At 46.3% G+C, this 20,950-nt stretch overlaps 1 protein-coding gene across 6 annotated transcripts in view; it reads left to right on the top strand.

The window, feature by feature from the left end:
- The window catches only part of BICRAL (BICRA like chromatin remodeling complex associated protein), an 834,654-nt gene that overhangs the window by 741,594 nt on the left and 72,110 nt on the right, over window positions 1–20,950 (top strand). For all 6 annotated transcript variants that reach the window (XM_085612825.1, XM_085612820.1, XM_085612819.1 and 3 more), the window contains one exon: window positions 2,377–2,479. In XM_085612825.1, the coding sequence (XP_085468951.1) occupies window positions 2,377–2,479 (103 nt within the window). The remainder of the gene's footprint in view (window positions 1–2,376; window positions 2,480–20,950) is intronic.

The raw sequence follows: 20,950 nt of genomic DNA, 5'->3' as shown, positions 1-20,950 counted from the left end.
AGGCATTCTGAAGTCTTAAAATATGGCTTCTTAAACTTACCTCAGGAATGTATGGCTATATTGAAAGAAGCCAAATTTCCTTCTACAAGAGCATCCCACAATTTTGAATGGGGAAAATTCATAATAGGATGCTTACAAAATAAACATGATTCCAGGGGTTGTCAAGCAGATGCGATCATACCTTTTTTGCTGTACTTTGCAACTTCAAAACTGTAGTACTCTTCAAATAGCTTTCATATGGCTACAATTGTAGCCTACAAAAAGGGCTCAAAGCAAAGGTCCTTCTACTCAATTGCACTGATTGAAGGCTTTTTGGAAGGATTCAAGAAAACGTTTTTTCCAAGACAGCTGCCTTCTCCTTCATGGGTATTGAATGTGGTTCTTTGTAAATCAATGGTTCATCCTTTTCAGCCTTTCCATAAGGTGACATTGCAGTACAAAATTGATTTTTTGATAGTGATTACATCTGCTAGAAGGGTCAGCGAACTTCAAGCCTTATCTTCAATTGAGCCTTATCCAGTTTTCCATCATAATAAAGTTGTTTTAAGAACAAGTCCACATTTCCTGCACTACCCAAGGTAGTAGTTTTGGATTTTCATACTAACCAGACAATTCATCAGTCTATTTTCTTCCCTAGTCCTTCTACTCCTGCAGAAAGGTCACTCCACTCTGTGGATGTTAGTACAGTCCTAAAAATGTATTTAGATAAAGCAAAGGATAAGAGAAACACTAATTAACTTTGTGTTAATTATCAAGCTCTCCACATGCATAGTTTCTCGTATTATTTGTTATCACCCATTAAGCAAACCCCTTTCAGGGTTTCAAACAAGTTGCTGATAGGTTAAGAAATGTCTCCTTGTTAGATATGTGTAAAGCAACCACATGGGAATCGATCCACATGTTCACTAAACATTATTGTTTGGATGAAAATACTTGAGCTGACACTATAGTAGGGCAAGCAGTTTAAACAAACCTATTTGCTTGACTCAATGGGACCTGTTTACAATCTGCAAACATACTACAAAATGCTGTTCACAAACTTCTATCATTTTCTGCGCGAAGATCTCGAGAGTCCCCACACACATATGTATACGATTTAGTAGTAAAGGTGAGGGAGGTAAAAAAAATTTACTAAACTTGAAAAAAGTTAGTAAAAATATTTTTGAGTGAAATGTACACCAATAGCCAAAACTAGTAGTTACTCAAAAATGTAAACGTAAATTACACTTGTAAATTACTCAGAAGTGTAAGTTACCTCTGGGAATAGCCTCAAATGTTTCCTTGATTAATAAAGTCATCCTAGCTAAATATGTCATACATTTTATTGGCATTTGCTTTGAGCCATAAGCTTGCTAATCTATTCCTTTCTGTGATTATCAATGAGGATCTTATGATACAGAATTAAATGTCAATTGCTGTGGTCCTGGGTGCACAACGTAGGAATCCTCACGGGAGTCATAATTAACCCTCCCTCATTCCTGAATGTCAACAATGTTCTCCAACGCTGTTTTCTACTTAATGCTAAACCTTTCTAAAGAACCGAGGCTGTGAGGCAAACTGCCAGTAAAGTATAACCCCATTAAGTATGACAGGTGCTATACCCGGGTTAATATTTACGTATAGGGCCGGACTGAGAACAGAAACCGGCCTTGGCAAACTGCTCGGCTGGCTCCCCTGGGGTGGGTGGGGAGGTGCAGCCGAGCTGTTGGCTAGGGTCGGTTTCGGCCGATTTTGGTACAGGTGGCTGATATTGCCGGCCCCGGTAACAAAAGCAGCCCCCAGAGCTCAAAACCGGCCCCCACCCTGGTGGCCCACCCCGGGGAAAGGCCCGGTGCCCGCTACGGCCAGTCCTGTCCTGATTACGTGACGTCGAGGAAAACTGCAAAGAGCAAAGGAAAGAGGGGGCATCCCACAATGTGGTGTTTATAGTCAGTATGACTGGTCAAGTGTTAATTCTCATTGTATATAATGAAAAAAGAACAGAAACTAACTAGGCATGTTTTTGTTAATTAATCAATTTTAAATTGCATATTTGTCTATTTAAATGTATCCTCTGTATAATGTTTAGGAATTAAATTGAATAACCATGATAGAGGACTTACAAGTGTAAGTATTTTTCTCTAATATTTACATGAGAGTCTCCCATGGCATAAATATGAACACAAAATGTCAGTCTTTTTAGATATTCAATTGACTTTAGTTCTAAGTGGTCACATTTTTCTGATAAAAGTAACTTTTATGTTGTAATTTATTTCCCGGTGTATTTCAAGATGCAGTGATAAAAGTAAAAATTAAAGTAAATAGTAATTAGTTGCCAGTGCCCTTGTGATACTAAAATACATGTGTTTAGTGCCATTTTGAATGTTTAATTTTCAGCGGATAAATCCCTCAGCTGAGATGGTAATGATTGACAGAATGTTTAATCAGGAAGAAAGAGCAGCTCTAACCCGTGAAAAGCGTTTGACAATTGTTGATCCTGGTAAGATACATTTTACTTTAATTAGAGCAATAGGAGAAATGTCTCTTTGAAAAAGAACAAGTTTAAAATAAAGTATAAATACAAAAATGTTGATGATTTGTAAGCCACAGTTAAAAGTACATTTTGAAACCCTGTGGTTCATTTTAGTGTGAATCGTTACTCCATCACAAACGTGTTGGATATACCACCTGCCTTATTACAAGTGGCATAGAACATAATGCACTTGTAATACGGTGGATAGAATATCTTTCACATTTGTGACAGAGTAACTGCTGCGCCACACTCTAAATCAAGACCTATGTCTTTTTTGGAAAATCTCTTGAATATATAGTTCAAATGCAAGACCATATTCTGGGTTGCTCGGAGCCAGGGAATCTTTAGATTATATAACACAAATGTAAGCCTGTATTCTGGGTTGCTCAGTGCTCCTGCATAACTGTTGCCCCTGAATGGCTTTGAAGTGCAAGGTCTTCAGAATAGTAACACCAGTTCCTAAATGTTTGTAAATCCCCCTCCCTCTGCCATCCTGCTCTCTTGCAGCTGTTGAATAAAGCTAATCAGACTTCACAGATACTTGTCAATTTGCACATGTTCACGATGCATCAAATGTTATCTCCTTCACCATGTAGCTTATGCGATTACAAAAAAGTTGAATTGTGGTACTCTCTTAAAATGTACGGCTGTGTCTGAGAGAATCCACAATGATTGGTAAACCAATTTGGTTTCTTTTTTGTTTCACAAAAGACATTCTGCATTGTAGGTGATGCAGCGGAATTTACCAGCTCTAAACATTCATACACACAACACTCATTTGGGCCCATATACATTCATACACACCATGACCTGGCAAATATGCACTGGTCATCAATTTTATTTTACCCTAGGAAACCTTTACACCAGTATTCTTACCATTCCGGTCTCCTGAGTAAATGGACATTCAATAAGATCTAGTAGTAGATTAGAATAGGGAGGAAAGACAATAATGCATTTAACTTTAATTTAAAGAACCACAGACTCAGAGGGAGTTTTAAAAGTTTATCTGAATTAATAATTTTGTGAGTCAAATTCAAATACATAAGAATACACCAGAAATCTCCATCAGGAAAATAGTACAGTTAGCTTATAATCAATTTGCATTAATAAATTCTTGCAATGACAGAGAGCAAGTACGGAGCATTTACCCTACAGATATATTTACCTAGAATGGTGTGAGAACCCCGACATCAGAGAGTCAAGGACTCAGGACAGGTTCGGGACAGAAAAAGGTTACCTCTTCTAGTGCAACGCCAGCGTTACACCCCTCTCTGGTGCTACTCTCTCCGGCTCGGCCACGTCCGGACCCCTTCCTAGATGTGCCTCCTCGGTTGTTCCGCAAATTTTCCCTAGTGTTGGATTCTTCAGTCAGATTGCAGCTATTCAGGCAGCATCTCAGCATAGCATCAGCATCTCAGCATCAAGTGTGTCTAACTATCTATAACTTACCTCTGTTATACCAAATTGAAGTGTATGATCCACCCCCAAATGTTTCAATTCCATGTTCACTTGCAATTTGATTGGGCCAAGTAGTGGGGTGAGGACATCACACCATATCAAGTGCAATATTTTTCTTTAGTCTATTGTCTAACTCCCCGCCCCTTAATTTTAATACCCACAAGCTTTATTCCCACAAGCATTTCATATTATGATCGATAAATTTATGGTACAATGTTTCTTTGACTTCCTCTCGTAGGGTTCAGAAAGTTGAGTTCCCATGTCCTTGCTAGGCTTAGGGTTTGGCAGTCGTCCCATGACTTCATGGACTTGAGAGCAGAGATGTAAGACGCATGCGTGGTTGCAACAAAGGATGAGGGCATCAGTCACCCTCCAAGGGACTAATAATAAAGTCAAATAAGAACACATTAGAATACAAACTTAAATGAATTCACTGTATACCACTTACTTCTACTCTAACCCCATTTACTTAATAAATCTTTTGCATTAATAGCTTAGTAGAACTTGCATGGGTTAGTTTCAGCTCGGCATGCGCGTTAATGCTTTACCTTAAAGCGGCCATTTTAGAAGCTATTGCGCAGCTGCAAAGTTTTCCCCCCAAGCGACAGGAAACGTCATGATACGTAGATGTAGTAGACGCATGCGCAGGAGATTTCCCGCATTTTCGGTGGCCATTTTAGGACACTTGGGTTACTTATTAAGACAGCACATAGAAACGCTTCCCCTAGATATGATTATGTAAAATGTGGTGCAATTTTAGTACTCACAGACAGGTTGGTTGCAGTATCACGTTATTCGAGAGGATTGCATACAAGCAAGTTTCTTTTGATGCAAAACCTTGCTCCATCATAGGTTCTTCATTGATAGTCATAAACGTTAGGATAATTCACGTAGGTGAGTGTTCATCTGCCCTAATGACTGCTTTAGTGGGACGTACTCTATCACCTTCATTGTTTATATTCAATTTATTAATCCTATCAGGAGGATTCAAATGTTTATCTGGAGTCTCGATTTGTATAAATTCATCAGTTGGATTTACATCCAGAATCCTCTGAAGCGTTGGATGCTCTATTGTGAGTACTGCTGCTCTGTCTAGAAGCACACTCGCCCAAGTCTGGTTCCACAGGAGGGCTCGCAGCTATATCAGCATGTTTTTTAGAAAGTCCTGCTACTTTCTTCTTTAATGGGGCTTAGAGTCCAATCCTTTCTCCTCTCTCTTGAGGCTGACGTCAGTTTAGAGTCATGATTTACTTTCTCTATTGTAATCCTCTTTCTTTTGGTACTCAGATTGACTCCCCCTCTCTGTTTGTTTACCATCAGTGTCCTGAAAAGAATGTCAATATCGGCTATCAGAATGCTGATACCATTCATGTTTTTTAATGTTTTCGCAGTCTCTTAAATTGTAACCTCCCCTGTTGCATTCCTGAGAAGTGGGTGATCAAGTGTGTTATTTTTCTTTGTCCCTCTGTTTCTTCTTCCCTTCCATTGCATATTTCTCTTTAACGGAACAATTGGTATAATTTTTAGACTTCAAAAGTGGTTTAAAGGGCCGTGTACCCAGGGTATCACGCCCTACAGAGATATAAACTTCTGCAATCATGAACACTGGAACCGCTGCCAGTCTCTGGTGTATGGCCAGAACTGAGGCATCTCCCTTAATGTTGCTTAGGATGAGTTACCCATTAACTTTATTCCTAAATCCAAAGCTGGTGCAGCAATGTTCTCATTCTTTACATACTTAAGTATGTCAGGGAGAACTGCCAATAAAGGCGTGAAATGTGTGCTAGGATAAACACATGCAAAGATGCTTCCCTAGGTGTTACACTCTACAGGTGGCACCATCCCAAAAGGAAGACACATAGTCAATATTCCATACTTGTCTTAGGATGTAGTCTACGGGCACACTGCTACTAACTGTCTTTTGAGCAATCATGAAGGCCATTTCATCAAGCTTTGTGGGTGCCTTACTCATGATAGCATTAATAGTCTGTGGACTAATGGTCTTTACTTGGATACAAGTGGCTACTCCTCCTGCGAAAGCAAGTCTGGAGCTCAAAGTTTGGTGTACAAATTGAACGAATCTCTTGCATAAGGCGACTGTATAGTTTAAAACCCTGACCACCTCAACGGGTTTTAGATTGTCGGGTGAGGAATGGGTGTATAGCCAGCTAAGACTAGACCCGTAGCCCCTTCATTGTTTAGAGTTCCCAAACAGATATTTCGGTGCATATGTGGGAATTGACCAGCAAGCTTTGTTTTGTGTTTCAGGGTAAGTCAAAGGGATTTCCAAATCTTGGAAAGCCCTATAATATGCCGGCGGGACTGCCGCTATCGAACTAACTCCACCCTTGAGTAAAATGAATTGCTTTGAGATGCTGAGTAACTGCTTCCCTGTATTTGGCCCCTATCATAATAGGTGCCGTCATGGTGAATGAATTCAATGGAAAGTAGAATCATAGTATTTGAAAATCAACTGCTTGGGGAATAACCTTTTAGATGTTCAGCTTGACAAACCTATGGAAATAGGTGCTTCCTTATCCCCAGTAGGACGTAACCATGATTACTTTGGATGTCTCCATAATGATGGTTGGCGTGTATGAAAAGTGAAATAACTACTCAAGGCATAACCGTAATACGAGATCCACTTTGGGGGCCAGCTGTTGCATAACCTACAACTTTGGCTTACTTCTACAATGTTTGAGTCCCACCCACTAGTGACCCAGGTAAACTCAGTTCAATGCACCAGTGCTCAATGTGAGACAGATTGAGGTAGTCTCACAGAACCCTATTCAATACATTGTTGAAGTAGATTATTGCTTTTGGTTTACTAACAATCCCATCAATGGTATCAGGGACACTTTGGTAATGGAAACAAACCTATTTTGTTATTTACAATATCACACACACACAAACACACACACACACACACACACACACTGCACTAAGAAGAATAGACACTTTTGACTTAAAGTACTTATTGCAACAGGGTGAACCTATTTCTCAGCACATCTAAAACAGCTACACAAAATATCTTAAAAACAGCAAGAAGACACATTGTGAGCAACAAGAATAAAATGAACATTTCTAACATGTTTAAAATGTCATTTAAAAACGTACACCCTAAAACCTACTTCTATGCGTTACACTAGAAGAGCCTAGAAAGTAGAGCAACTTGCGGTCTAGAGTGTCTTAGGGAGACGAGCCACACTCCATACTTTGTTATCAGCAGGAGCTGTCTTCCTCCGGGACTCGACTTTATCAGCAGCAGGCAAGATGTAGCATCTTCGAAGCGCACTAGCAGTAGGTGAGACTGTCTCTTGCAGAATCTTGTAAGATAATCGGGACGAAGTACCTCTCCTGGTAAAGTGACACCACTTATATTCTAAATCTTATCAGAGTTTGGAATTCCTGACCTAGGTTTTGGAATGTGTAACATAGGTTATGTGCATCAAGGTGTGTGTCCTATACGTTTCCTTATGAACATATAAGGTGAAAGGACATCAATTCAGACCACACTATTTTGGTTATATGTCTGTATTTGTCCTAATTTGACCTTGATATTGTGATAAGTGGTCACTTGTCCCAGAATGATGTTGAATCAGGTGGTAAATCTATGTCATTAGTCGAATGACTTGACACTTTCACTGTTCTTAGAAAGATAAGGTCAGACGACATCTGCAACAATGGCAGACGTGACTGTGATAAATTTGAGGAAAATGGCTACTCCCTTTACCTAAAATTGAAAAGATGGCGACCTCCATTACTTAAGATGGATCCGGTGTCTACTTAAAATGGAGTGTGACTTTAGGACTTTACGTCACTCAAAAGGTTCTGGAGTACCAAATGGGTGAAGTTCCCCCTTACAACAGACCTGACTGTCAAGGCAGTAGTATTTTGTAAACGTGTGCAAAGATGCCCACATAGCAGCCTGACCGATATCTAGGACAGGAAAATGTTCTGATGTTCCAGCTATGTCTCAAGGCCAGAGCCTCCTGGCACAGAGTCCGCACCCCCACTCTGCCCTGCTTGTTACAGTACCACATGGTGGCAGTTTTGTCCGTGAACACCTGGATCATCTTCTCATTGATGGAAGGTAGGAGAGCTATCCATGACAGCCCCAGAAGGTTGACATGAAGCTCAGTTTCCGGCAGATACCAGAGGCCTCTGATCTTCACTTTCTAAGATGGCTGCCGCAGTTCAGATGGAAAGCATCGGTCAACACTGTCATCTCTGGCTGACCCAATCATGATCCGTTAACGAGGACTGCAGATCTTTTGAAGTCTTCTTCAAAATCTGAATCAGAGATTCCCCTGGTACTGCACACCCTGGTACTTTAGATCTCACTACAGAGCTCGAATATGCCATTGACATACATCACCAGCAGGATGCAGGAGGCTATCAGCCCCAGCAATCTCAGAGTCAGTTGCACTGAAATACTGAAATCCAGGACTCAGGTTGAAGATTGGAATTATAACCCAAATACCCTGGACTCTCTGCTCCAGAGGGTAGGTGCTGAATTGCACCATGTCCAAAATGGCTCAGCTGAAAGTGAGTGTCTGAAAATAAGTCAGGTAGGACTTCGGCATGTGGATAGTGTACCCCAGTGAATGAAGGAGGTCTGCTGTAGTCTGAAGGTGGGTGACAGCTGCCTGGGTAGAGCAACCTTCACCAGCCAGTTGTCGAGGTAGAAGACTTGGGCCCCTGACCATCGCAGGTGTGCTGCAACCATCCCCTTCGTTGAGCACCTGAGGGGCACTGGTGTAGCCAAAGTGGAGCACGGTGAACTGGAAATTTTCCTGGCCCACCATGAACCGTAGGTAATGCAGATGAACATGCAGGATGGGGATGTGAAAATAGGTGTCCAGCAGGTCCAACGCTACCATCCAGTTGCCATGGTCTAATGCAGTCAGGACCTGAGCAAGTGTTAACATCTTGAATTTCTCCTTCCTCAGAAAGGTGCAGAGAGGGTGCAAATGTAACATAGGGCAGAGGCCTCCGTCTTTCTTTGGCACCAGAAAGTAGCTCGAAAAGTGTTGGAAAGGCGTTCGCCGGAGGGGGGTTCGATGCCCGTCTTGCCCACCCCTTTGACCCACCTCTCCCACGTAGGCCGAACTAGGCGCGCACACCCTGATATACACTACGAACAGAGTGACACCACACGTATTCTTTGTAGGACGATAGGTTCTTTTATCGATGATTTTCAAGGGATCTTTATGATCCAAGATGCAAGTAGTACAGCAGTGGCACAAAGTACCACAAATCGGTCGTGGGGAATGGGGGTAGCGGGACAGTCTTTCAAGATAGTGTCTCTGCGAAATACCCTGCGGATAGCTCACAATCCTCGGGCTGGAGGGTGTCGAGTCTCTGGGCGATCTCTTACCGAGTCGTCCTCAAGGGGGAGCGCCGCGAGTCTCTTAGCAGGCACAGGTGGTCGGAGTTCGGGAGCCGCGATTCCGTCAGCAAGGCTCAGATGGTTCAATAGCTGGGGGCAGCGAGTCACTCAGCAGGCCCAGGTGGGGTTCAGTGCTCAGGAGCCGCGACCTCGTCAGCAGGGCTCAGATGGTTCAATAGCAAGAGGCCGCGAGTCACTCAGCAGGCCCAGGTGACTTCAGCGTTCAGGAGCCGCGACAGCGTCAGCAGGCTCGGATGGTTCCAGGTCTTCTTTACCTTCGTTTCTCCGGCACCCCTTGTTATACTCCGCTTGCTCTTTGAAGTCCGGGGTCCTCGCAGAGGGGGGACTGGGGTGACGGAGGGGGTTCGGCGGGATTTCCTGCCGCTCACTTCTTTGGTCTTTTCAGGTGGGTCTGGGAGGGACCCCAGACGCTCGGCAGGGGAGGCGCCTGCTCCCCAGGGGCCTGGTGGCCGATCGACCCGAGGTGTGACTGGGCTGGCGCCTTTGGGTCTGGCTCGAGGGTTCCCGCTCCCTCGGTCGGACATGCGTGGTAGGGTGTCGAGTCTGTCAGGGCTCTGGCCGGCCCTCGGATCTGGGTGGCTGGGGCGGCCGGAGTCGGAGATGTCGTGTCTTGAGGGTGGTTGCAGGTTGGCTGGATGATTGGGAGGGCAACGCCGTGAGGCCGGTCTCACAAAAAGCAACCCCAACCTAGTTCTGATTCAGGCACCCTCTTGATGGCTGCTTTGGATAAGAGACTGCACCTTATGGATCAGAAAGGAGAGTTGGTCCTCCTGCAGCTGATCTGAGGGCGGTGGCATGGGTGGTGGTGTCTCTAGGAGTGGAAGTACATAACCCCGCCAAACAATCTGGAGCACCCACTTTTCTGAAGTAATCACTTGCCATTGGGCAGGTGGTGCCTGATCATGCCTCCAAGTGGCTTTGGAGGGTTTGGAGGCTGTGGCTGCCAGAAGGGAGGTGGAGGGCCAGGTAAATCTCTGGCCTTGATTCTCACGGGACTTGTGGGATCCGCGTCTGCAGCCATGAAATGCTAGTAAGCCTGTTGGCCGTGGTGACTCTGCTGGTAAGGACGCGGCATGTAGCCCTCACTGAAGAAATGAAAAGAACGAAAGGAAGAGTGTGGCTGGTGTGAGATTATGGTGAGCCCCAGTGAACGGGTGGCAACTCTTCTCTTCTTGAAGTGCCAAAGCGCTGAGTCGGCTTTGTCACCAAAAAGACAAGTGCCATGGAAGAGCATATACATGAGGGATGCCTGGACATCCCCAAAAAATCTAGATGACCTCAGCCAGGCATGACAGCAGAGAACGACAGAGGAAGCAATGGCCCCAGCGTGTCTGTTGTGTCCAGCCCGCATCTAATGGCAAACTTTGCTGCGTCTTTGACATCGGCAATGGCCTGGTTCAGGATGTCTCGGACCTCCTCTGAGGCCATAGGAAGCACTTGCGCAACTGATTTCCACACAGTGTGGTTATATTGGCTTAAGAGGCACACTGTTTTCACTGACCTCAGTGCAAGGCTGGTGAAAGATATAATCCTCTTCCCAAAGGTATCCAACCTCTTTGATTCTCTATTCAGTGGAGGGATAGGGAACGTGCTAGGATTCACTCGGGACATTGAGGCTTGCACCAGCAGACTCTCAGAGGAAGGGTGCTGGGTGAGGAAAGTTGGGTCACCTGGATCTGGGCAGTGATGATGGGCAATCGTCTTATGCATGCCAGTGCCCATGCAGGGCTTGGCCCAGGCCCTTAACAGGGCACCTGAGAGTGCCTCATGGAAGGGCTGTAGCAGTTCTGTATGGGATACCCCAGCTGAAGCCCCTCCGTCAGGACATTAGTCTAGAATCCCACTGAAGGCAAATGAAGGTCAAAGACCTCAGTCGCCCTCCTCACCACCATAGCAAAAGATGCTCCCTCTTCCATAGCTATACTAGGAGGAGAGACCAGGCCAGTGTATGGTGTGGTATTCGGGTCACTCACGCCCGCCATCTCCTCATACCACTTGTGATCATTCAGTTTGGCCAAAAGGTCTTTATTGGGGTCAGGGTAACCATAAGGATCATCAGATCCATGCCAGCCAAAATATGCACTGGGCCTGCAAGGAAAGGAGGCCCTATCTCTTACTCTGACAGACGTTGGGGTCTGGTCAGCACCAGTGTCGACATCGAATGACGCTAGTCCGGCTTCAGGTCTGAGTTGGGAATGACTATTGGTTCTCGCCACCGAGAGGTATTGACAGCACAGAGAACGGCGCCACTGGTCAGAATCCTGGTAAAGTTTGTGGATTCACAATCAGAGTCGGTCAGGATCTGGGAACGGATCCAGAGGGCCGACTGGCTCTGAGGCCGAATATGCCAGCAGAGGTCCAGTCAAGGTGCCTCCAGACCCATGGGGACCAAAGGCCCCACCAGAGGGGTCTTCACGCCCTAAAATGAGGTGCATAGCCTCAAAAAACTCTTGAGCTTGGCGGGAGTCGCTCTGGCTCCAGGATATTCAGGGATGCACTGAAAAGACCCAGAATCAGGCTGCGTGGGTGGAGTGCGGGAACGGGGTCTTGATTTGTGACATTGTTCCCATGTCTTATATGATGACTTGGACTAGTGCAGTGAAGTCGAAGAGCGCTCCAACTTCTTGTATTTCTTGTGTTTGTAGGGCTTATCTGAGGGCGATTTCAACCGCGAGAACAACCGGCTGAAATGACTCAAGAGAGTGGGTCTAGGGCCTTCCACACGACTTGGACCTCGAGCTGTGCGGGCTCTTCCGAAATCACCTTCAGATTCGTGGTGTGGCAGTCGGGACAGTTCCTGGAGCCGTGGTACGGCTACAGGCACCACAAACAAACCAGATGTGGGTCAGTCACAGATATTTGCCTGTGTCAAGCCCCATGGGGTTTAAACCCTACTGGCTTTTGGGGGCATGTACATTCCTAGCACATTGGGAGCAGAAGGATCAAAAAGGTGACAAAAGTCCCAAAAAGTGGTCAAAAGGTGCCCATATATCTCTTTCGGATCTGTGCCCTTGGGTGGTGGTTATTTAGGCACCGCAAATGCTATATCCCATGTGGTCGACGCCTACTATGCCAATATGTATCTATCGGCACCCAGGGGTATTGCTCAAGATTTTCCGGATCCAGTCTGATGCCTGGGGAATAGTCTAAGGTATGGAATCAGATTGTGACTGCTACGTTTAGCAACTTCAATATTTTATGTTCTGCAAAGTCAGCTACATCAAAACAGAATTAAAATACATACATGAAACATGGCTGATAATCACATTTGAAGGCAAGGAGAGTGGAAACAGTGTTTCTGATGTATTCTACTACATGCACATTTCTTAAATCATGCATTTTCTCATGACACCAGACTGGATCTGGAAACATTTGCAATAGCTCTTCCGTGCTGATAGGAGGTGTGCCATAGCTCAAAGTTAGCTACAACACCTCTCCATACGGGACATCAATGCGCTACCCAGCTTGCTGGTGTCTGTTCCCTTTTTCCACATCCATCATCATGCACCTGAGGGCTCTCCTTCGAAGATTTCTTCTGTTGCAAAGGATTTTGCAGATTTCATCTCCTGCTTCTGGCTGTTCGAGTTCCCTTTCCATTTCTCACCGTTCTGATGTCTTCACAAGAGTCTGATTTCGGAACTATTTCAGATCCTGTTGATTTGGGCTTTCTTTTCCCCATGCTCGGGTGGATTGACAGTGTAGGATAGCGAGAAGGGTTCAGATGGCATTCTGAGGTAATTTCTGTGGCTCAACCACTTTGTCTGCATCACCCTCACTCTGCCCCTTTGTGTCGATCCAGTTGAGAGATGTTCCTTTTATCTGACGTTGCTCTTGATCGATGACAATATTGTCTGTTCGAGGTTGCCACTGAACATCCTCTGTGGACTCAGCTTCTGCCCAGTTGGGGGTTTTATTCCTTCTCCTCCATTTTCCTAAGAGCCTCAGGTTTTTTTATTGTGACTTTTACAATACCAGTGGATGGGAGTCTGAGTCTGAGGTGGATCTCAAACGACCCACTAATCTCGCTTTAGAAGACTTTAATGAGTTTCTGTACAAGGCTGCGGAGGTCTTACATTTTCTATTACAAAGGCCAGAGGTTAAAACAAATTTCCTGACTGTAATCCTCTAGTCTGACATGTTTTCATCTGAGCCCTTACAGCCCGATAATGTAGCTATGATGGTACACATAAAGTATGTTTGGAATAGGTCAACCTCCTCTTCAGAAGTTAGTGGTAGTGTAGCCCAGCTCTGTCACCTGGCTGCTGGTGGCCCTCTTTTTCTGTCTCCCAGCACTGAGACATACAGTCTTGCATGGTTGAGAAAGGTGTGGTACACAGACGTTCTGCTTGTTTCCTTGTGTTCCCTGCTCCATCTTCTGCTCAGGGTGGGCTTCCTGTCCCACACAAAGGGACAGGTTCTGTACCCCAACCTTTAGAGCCTACATCATGTACCGTGATTTATTTCCTACTCCATCCCACCAAGAAAAGGAGCAGCTACACCGACTGGACTCCTGAAGGGTGGTCTTTCTACACTGACCATACTAAGGGGACCAGATCTGATGACCTGCACTTTGGGGGTACATGGAATCCAAACCCATTCTACCATGCCCAAGTCTTCTACATTAGCACTGGCGAGGGCTGTTCACTTGACCAAGATCTATCGGGCAGCGACATGCGCTTTTCTTTACAGCTCCACCAAACATTAGTGTCTAGATTAATAGGTGAAAAGTGATGGCCATGTCACTCGCTTGTGCTCCAGGGTTTCCTCGTTTACTATTTCCTCCAGGTCAGGATCTGCAAATAAAAGTATCCATGAGTAGAAAAAGTAACTTACTTTCCGTAACCATCTTTCTGGTGGATACTCTATCTACCAGCAGATTCAACACTTCATGAAACATCTCCAAGCTCCAGACTGGATCTTGAAAATGTAGCAATAGCTCTCTTGTGGTGATAGGTGGCACCATGGTTACGTGTTTTTTCCAACACACTCCCCTGACGCCACCCTCTTCCAGATGTGACATCACAGAACCGTATATGGTGCCTCCCTGCACTCTGACATCCGTTTTCTTCTGTTTTCTCCAGGCTCTCCCTTGGAAGCGAAGACAAGCCTTACAAATGTAAAGGAATGCAGCTACCAATCCCAACCCCGTACTCTATTTTCAGCACAGTATCTACTCCTCATAATAGGGATGCGGGCGAGTTGAAAACTTACTCCTACAAGGGTGGCAGTAAAAATATTTCTAGGGTGGGTAAAAAAGTGGTGTAAGGAAAGTAAGTTTGCAATGTCTCAGCTGATTTTTGCATGAGAAATATATGTTTGGACAGTTGTTCATGAGTAAATTAAATTTACAATTGTTTGTTACGGGAATGGCTTCCGGGCTTATAGCTGTGCATTTTGAAATCCCAAAAATCGTAGATCTGCACCAATGCAAGCATTTATTTCTGCGGGTGCACTTTTGTGACTTTCTTTAAGAATAGGACCTCTTATTTATCAGTCTTCTGTTTCCCATATTGATTCTCCATTATTAGTCATTTAATAAATAAAGTTTCACTAAATGATGCGTCAGAGAAATCATATTTAAAGTTACACAATAGTTTAGAAAGTTGAATTTTTGTGTCCATTCTATTGCATTATATTGAAATCTGTAAGAAAATTTTTGGTGTTTGAATGATCACTACATAAAGCCAAATTTGGAATAATACTTACTTGGCTTCCCAAGCAATTTCTGTGCATTGGCTGGACCAGAAAGAAGTTGCATGAATGGAATAAGAATTTGGACCGACATTGTATTGAGTTAATTTAAAATGAGTGTAAAATGTTTTTCTAGACTTCCCAAGCACTCCTTCTTTACGTATATTTGTTAATTTGAATTTATTGTTTCTGAGCAGTAGAACCATTAGAAGGTTGAGCGAGATTGCACTATCTGAAAGAGACAATTAGTTATAAATTCCTTACCTTAGAATTACCCCCAGGTGTCAGACTGGATTGAGAATTTTTTGTCAGCAGTACCCCTGCGTGTCGAAAGGTGGCGTCCTTCGGCTCCGCGTTCGTCGTTGGCATCGTGATCGCCCAGATGACGTCACGGTAGCTACTTAGACACCGCCCATGTGCACTGATGTCAGTTCTTTCTTATTCCGCGCCAGCCAGCGCAGATCCGGAGAGAGCGGTACTTCCAGTCACTTTTTGACTGACTTTTTTTCTACTTTTGTCGACATTGTTTTTCTGAGTCCATCGACTCCTGGTGCACGAGGGATGCCTGGTTTCAAGGCTTGCAGTTCCTGCCGAAAGCTGATGTTCGTGACTGATCTGCTTGAGCTTTTTACAAAGCGATGCATGGCATCTTTGGGCAGTCTGACTCTGCTGGCATGCCTTCGGGCCCCGTGGACTTGGCTTGGGACCATGGGCCTTCAATGCCAGCGGCTCCGGCCTCGGCACCGCAGGTTCCCCTTGGATCCAGGCCTGGATCCTGATCGGCGCTGGTCGACCTCATAACGCCTCCCCTGGCACCATGTCCGCAGCCGATGCCGGTTGTGTCCCAAGCCGGCATCGACCACGGCCTTCACCCTGACGTGGACACGGAGCCGGACCGGCACTGACCGACGCCGAATCCGGCGCCGACGGGAACCAGAGGAGGGTGAAGAGGATTGGGAGGGGTTTGGTGACCCTTTAACTGACCAGTTGGAGTACGACCCGGATGGAGAGAGGAATTGGGGGAAGCCAGTGGTCTGGATACCTCCCCAGACCTTCGCATGTTGTCTCCTCCTAGGTGGCTACGGAGGAGGGACTATCTTATGCAGTGGTGTTGCGTAGGGCGGCCGAGGCTCTCAACCTCGAGCTACCTACGATGGCAGTCAGGGCTAATCTCCTGACAGAGGTGCGTCAACCGGCAGCAAGCTCTTTGGAGCCCCTGCTACTGTTCAATGTAGCCCTAACGGCCATCCTTCTGGGCACCTGGTCCAGGCCTAGCACAGGGGATCCTGTGGATAGCATGATTGCCTGACGCCACCGCCTGGCTCCGGGCGACCTCACATTTCTTTCCCAACACCCCACCCCTGAGAGCTTGGTGGTCCAAGCCTCCACGTCCAAAGGCGCATTCCCTACTGCACTACCTGATAGGGAATCCAAAAAGCTAGACCATCTTGGGAAGAAGATGTTTTCTTCCTCCAGCTTGGGACTGCGGTCAGTAAACACCGCATGTCTGTTGGGCCGTTACACACACTCTGTGTGTGATACAGTAGCGCAGGTGCTGCCCTATTGCCCAGAGGAGGCCCGGGCCATGCTCTCCCGTGCTGTCGCCGCGGGGAGAGATGCAGCTAAGTTTACTATACGCTGTGGATTGGACACCGCTGACTCGCTGGGCAGAACAAGTTCAACTTAGGTAGCCCTTCAACGCTACGCCTGGCTGAGGTCGACTGACTTTTCTGGGGTTGTCCAAGCTACCCTAATGGACATTCCCTTTGATGGCTGTTGAATGTTCGGCGACAAAGCAGACAACACACTAGAGCGCTTCAAGGACTCCCAGGCTACGGCCAAGCCTTTTGGCGTCTCCACAACCCGCCTTGCGCAGTCTGCTTTTCTCCCCTTTCGTGGATACGGAAGGGGTGCCCCACCACATTCCACCCACAGCCCCAGGCTAGCGCAAGCTGTTCAGCACCAGCGTGGCCGGGGACGTGTGACCCACCGCTCGCAGGTCTGGTATCCAGCGAGCGGGCCAGTCCACCACCGCCTCCTCTGCAGCAGCCTCCATACCCTCCTAGTCCGACTTTTCAGGGCCACCAATCTCCAGTGGACAGCAGAATTCGCCATCCTCTCCCCCACTGGCGCACCATCACGTCGGACAGGTGGGTTTTGCAGATAGTCCGAAGGGGCTACTCCCTCCCCTTCGAGACTACCCCTGGCCATGCCACCTCGGTACCATCGCTTGTCGAAGGATCATCTGGTCCTTCTCCAACTGGAAGTTACGGCTCTCTTGGCCAAGGGAGACATCAAGCGAGTTCCTACCCCAGAAGTAGGTCGTGTTTGCTATTCCCACTACTTTTTGGTGCCCAAGAAGGTCAAAGGCCTGCGTCCTAGGAGAAGTTCAAACTGTTGACGCTAGCTCAGGTTCTGTCTTCCCTTGACCCTGGAGACTGGATGGTAGCGTTGGACTTACAGGCTCACGAACCAGGATTGGGTCAATGGCCGATCCCTCTCCCTTGCCCAACCAGAGTTCACAGTTGTGGCAGATGCGTCACTTTTGGGGTGTGGTGGCCACATGGGAGAGGCGGAGATCAGAGGCCTCTGGTCTCTGGCGGAGTCTGGGCTCCACATCAACCTTCTGGAGCTGCGGGCGATCCGGCTTGCACTAAAAGCCTTCCTTCCCTCTTTCCGAGGAAGAGTGGTGCAGGTGTTTCATGGACAACACCACCGCCATGTGGTACTGCAACAAACAGGGTGTGGTGGGATCATGGACCCTATGTCAAGAGGCTCTCCCTCTCTGGACATGGCTGGAACATCAGGGCATATCTCTGGTGGTTCATCACCTGGCAGGTTCACTGAACGCCAGGGCGGACGAACATAGCCGCAGGTGCATGATGGATCACGAATGGCGTCTTCACTCGGAGATGGTGCAAGGTCTCTTTCAGCAGTGGGGAGAGCCTTGGTTAGATCTATTCGCCACCGAAGAGAACGTGCAATGTAAGCAATTCTGCACGTTGGAATTTCCAAGGCGATACTCGCTAGGCGACGCTTTTCGTCGCGAGTGGAGTTTCGGTCTTCTATACGCCTTTCCGCCTATACCACTTCTTCCCAGAGTGCTAAAGAAGATCAAGTGCGACTGAGCCCAAGTCATACTGGTATCCCGAGCTGCTACACATGGCCATCGATTCTCCGATCAGACTGCCTCTACGGGAGGATCTTCTGTCGCAGCAGCAGGGGACGGTCCTCCACCCAAACCTGTCCAGCCTCCACCGCCTTGCGTGAAGATTGAGCGGCGGCAGCAGTTGACGGCTTTTGACATGCCTCCCCAAGTCTGTGATGTTATCTTGGCATCCAGGCGTCCCCCCACTAAGACGATATACGCCTGTAGATGGAACAAATTTGTGGCGTGGTGCGTAGCAAAGGCTGTGGATCCCCTTTCTGCCCCTCTTTCTGAGTTTCTCTTGTTCCTTCTTTCTTTGTCCCAGCAGGGCTCTGCTCTGTGCACTCTTAAGGGCTACCTCTCGGCCATTTCAGCCTTTCTTAGCCTTCCTGATCAGCCTTCTCATTTCAAGTCCCATGTTGTAAATCGCTTTCTTAAGGGCATTACTCATCTTTTTCCTCCTATTCCCTTCGTAATGCCTCAGTGGGACTTGAACTTGGTTCTTACTTACCTTATGTGCGCTCCTTTTGAGCTGTTTCATAACTGTCCTCTCAGACTTCTTGCTTTATAGACTGCCTTTCTGGTTGTCATCACTTCTGCTCGCAGGGTGAATGAGCTCCAGGCTCTTTCTTCAAAACCTCCTTTTCTGGCTGTTCATACAGACAAAGTCGTCCTCAGAACTAGACCTTCCTTTCTTCCCAAGGTGGTTACTTCTTTCCACATTGGTCAAACCATCACTTTGCTCACCTTCTTTCAGCCTCCTCATCCTTCTAAGGATGAAGAGAGGAATCTATAACTAATCTATGTCTCTTACAGATATATCGTTACCAAAGGTAAGTAACTTGTTCGATACTACAGAAATAACGTAGTGGTCCCTGACAGTGCCCCAAATTGCATCTATTCTCTGATTATCTCATTAGGACAATTGGCAGGATCATATTGTCTCTGTAGAGCAATATAAGAATAAGTTGCATTGTGTATCGAAGTCCATAGTCTGCATAATCCTGGCGGAGCTTGACTGCCAGAGATTCCAGGGCATGTGTAAACAAAATTGGCAATAGGGGGCCCCTGGAGCCAGCGAAGGGGGCGGAAAGGCAGTCATTGATTTATATTGTAGTGGTGTTGTTAAGTAGTCCAATCCAGTAGAGTAAGCTGCCTGGAATGCCCATCCTTGTCAGTGTGGTGAATAAATACTCCCATTCCAGGGAGTCGACAACCTTCGAGGTGTCCAAAATACCACAAATGTGTCAAACTCTGGATTTAAGTCCTGTATCACTGCAAACAGGGTGCAAGGATTATGGACCGTGGAGCTATCAAGTGGCTAATTCGGATTGGTCTAGTTTCACTAAGTTTGAAAGGTGGCGGTTTAACCAGTTTGTGATTAGTTTGGTTAGAACTTTGTTATCTCATTTTAGTTGGGACAATTGTGCATAGGATTCCTTGAAAACGCTCAGTAAGTGAGGAGCCAGAAGATCTCAGTACCGTTTATAATATTCTATCGGGAGCCTGTCCGATCCAGGTGTCTTGCATGTGAGGAGCCCGCTTATCACATCCTGAATTTCATTAGGCATGAATGACTGGTCAAGTAATTGGCATTGAGCATCACTGAGCCGGGTCAGTGCTGTGCCATCTAGGTATTCATGTAAGGCTTCTGGGGACTGTGAACTCCTGGTGGTGTATAATTTGGAATAATATGCATTGAAAGTTTGCAAGAACCGATGTGTGGTGTGGTTCATTGCACCCTCTTCATCTACAATGTAAGTTTTTTGCTGCCCATGGATGCCTAATCATACTAGTCAGTGATCTCCCCAATGTTCCCCTTCCCCATACACTTGGGTACGGGCATACTTTCCTCGTACTTAGATCCCTTCTCTGCTACTTATGAGTAGTCAGTAAGTTTATTCTTGAGTCTTGTCCAGACTTTAGCGTTATCCTCTGTCTGTAGTAGTTCCTCAGTGGCTTCAACTGATGCTCTAACCGATGCAGGTGTGCTCTCATCGCTCTCTGTATACCGTTATGCTATTGTGACTTTGAATGCCTCCCAGACAGTTCTCATATCCTTCACCAACCCTAAGTTCATCTGAAAGTATCCATTAATGGCATTACACACCTCACCCACGAAGGTGTAATCTAAGAGAGCCTCTGTGTTTAGGCGCCAATGTGTCTTTGAATTTGCCGGTGCAGCAGTATCAGGGAGTGATGTGTCAAGGTGCGAGCCAGATGACATAAATCCCACCAACCCACAAGTCTACATCCCTTGCGGAGAGACAGTAATCAAGCCTCGACTAAGTGCTATGAACTGCTAAGTAGAAAGTGTCCTGTTGTTGCTAAAAGTTTTGCTGTCTCCAGAGGTCCACAAGTGCATGGTCATCAATGATGGCCCACAGCTGTCCAACAGCCAGAAGCCTCCCCTGGGGACGACAATAGGACCTGTCTATGTAGTCTATGGAAGTTGCCTCCCCTGAGCAGTGAGCTGGGGTTAGTGGATAGCACTTTCTTTCATAGTGCATCATAGAACACTGGGCCATCCACATTTAGGCTATAGCAATTGACTAATGTAAGATGTGTTTGACACCCATCTCCACTAAAACCCTATATAGCAGCGTTGGTCGTCTTAGCAGGACCCCACCATGATAAAGGGCGACCTCTCTTTTATCAGTACAGCAACCCCCTTGCCATAGAACAAGTAGAAAGATAGGCAGAATGAGCCACCCATCGTTCACTAATG

The sequence above is a fragment of the Triturus cristatus genome, chromosome 6 (genome assembly GCF_964204655.1).
Source record: "Triturus cristatus chromosome 6, aTriCri1.1, whole genome shotgun sequence".
Classification (NCBI taxonomy): Eukaryota; Metazoa; Chordata; class Amphibia; order Caudata; family Salamandridae; genus Triturus; species Triturus cristatus.
This window is presented reverse-complemented; position numbering and strand designations above follow the sequence as displayed.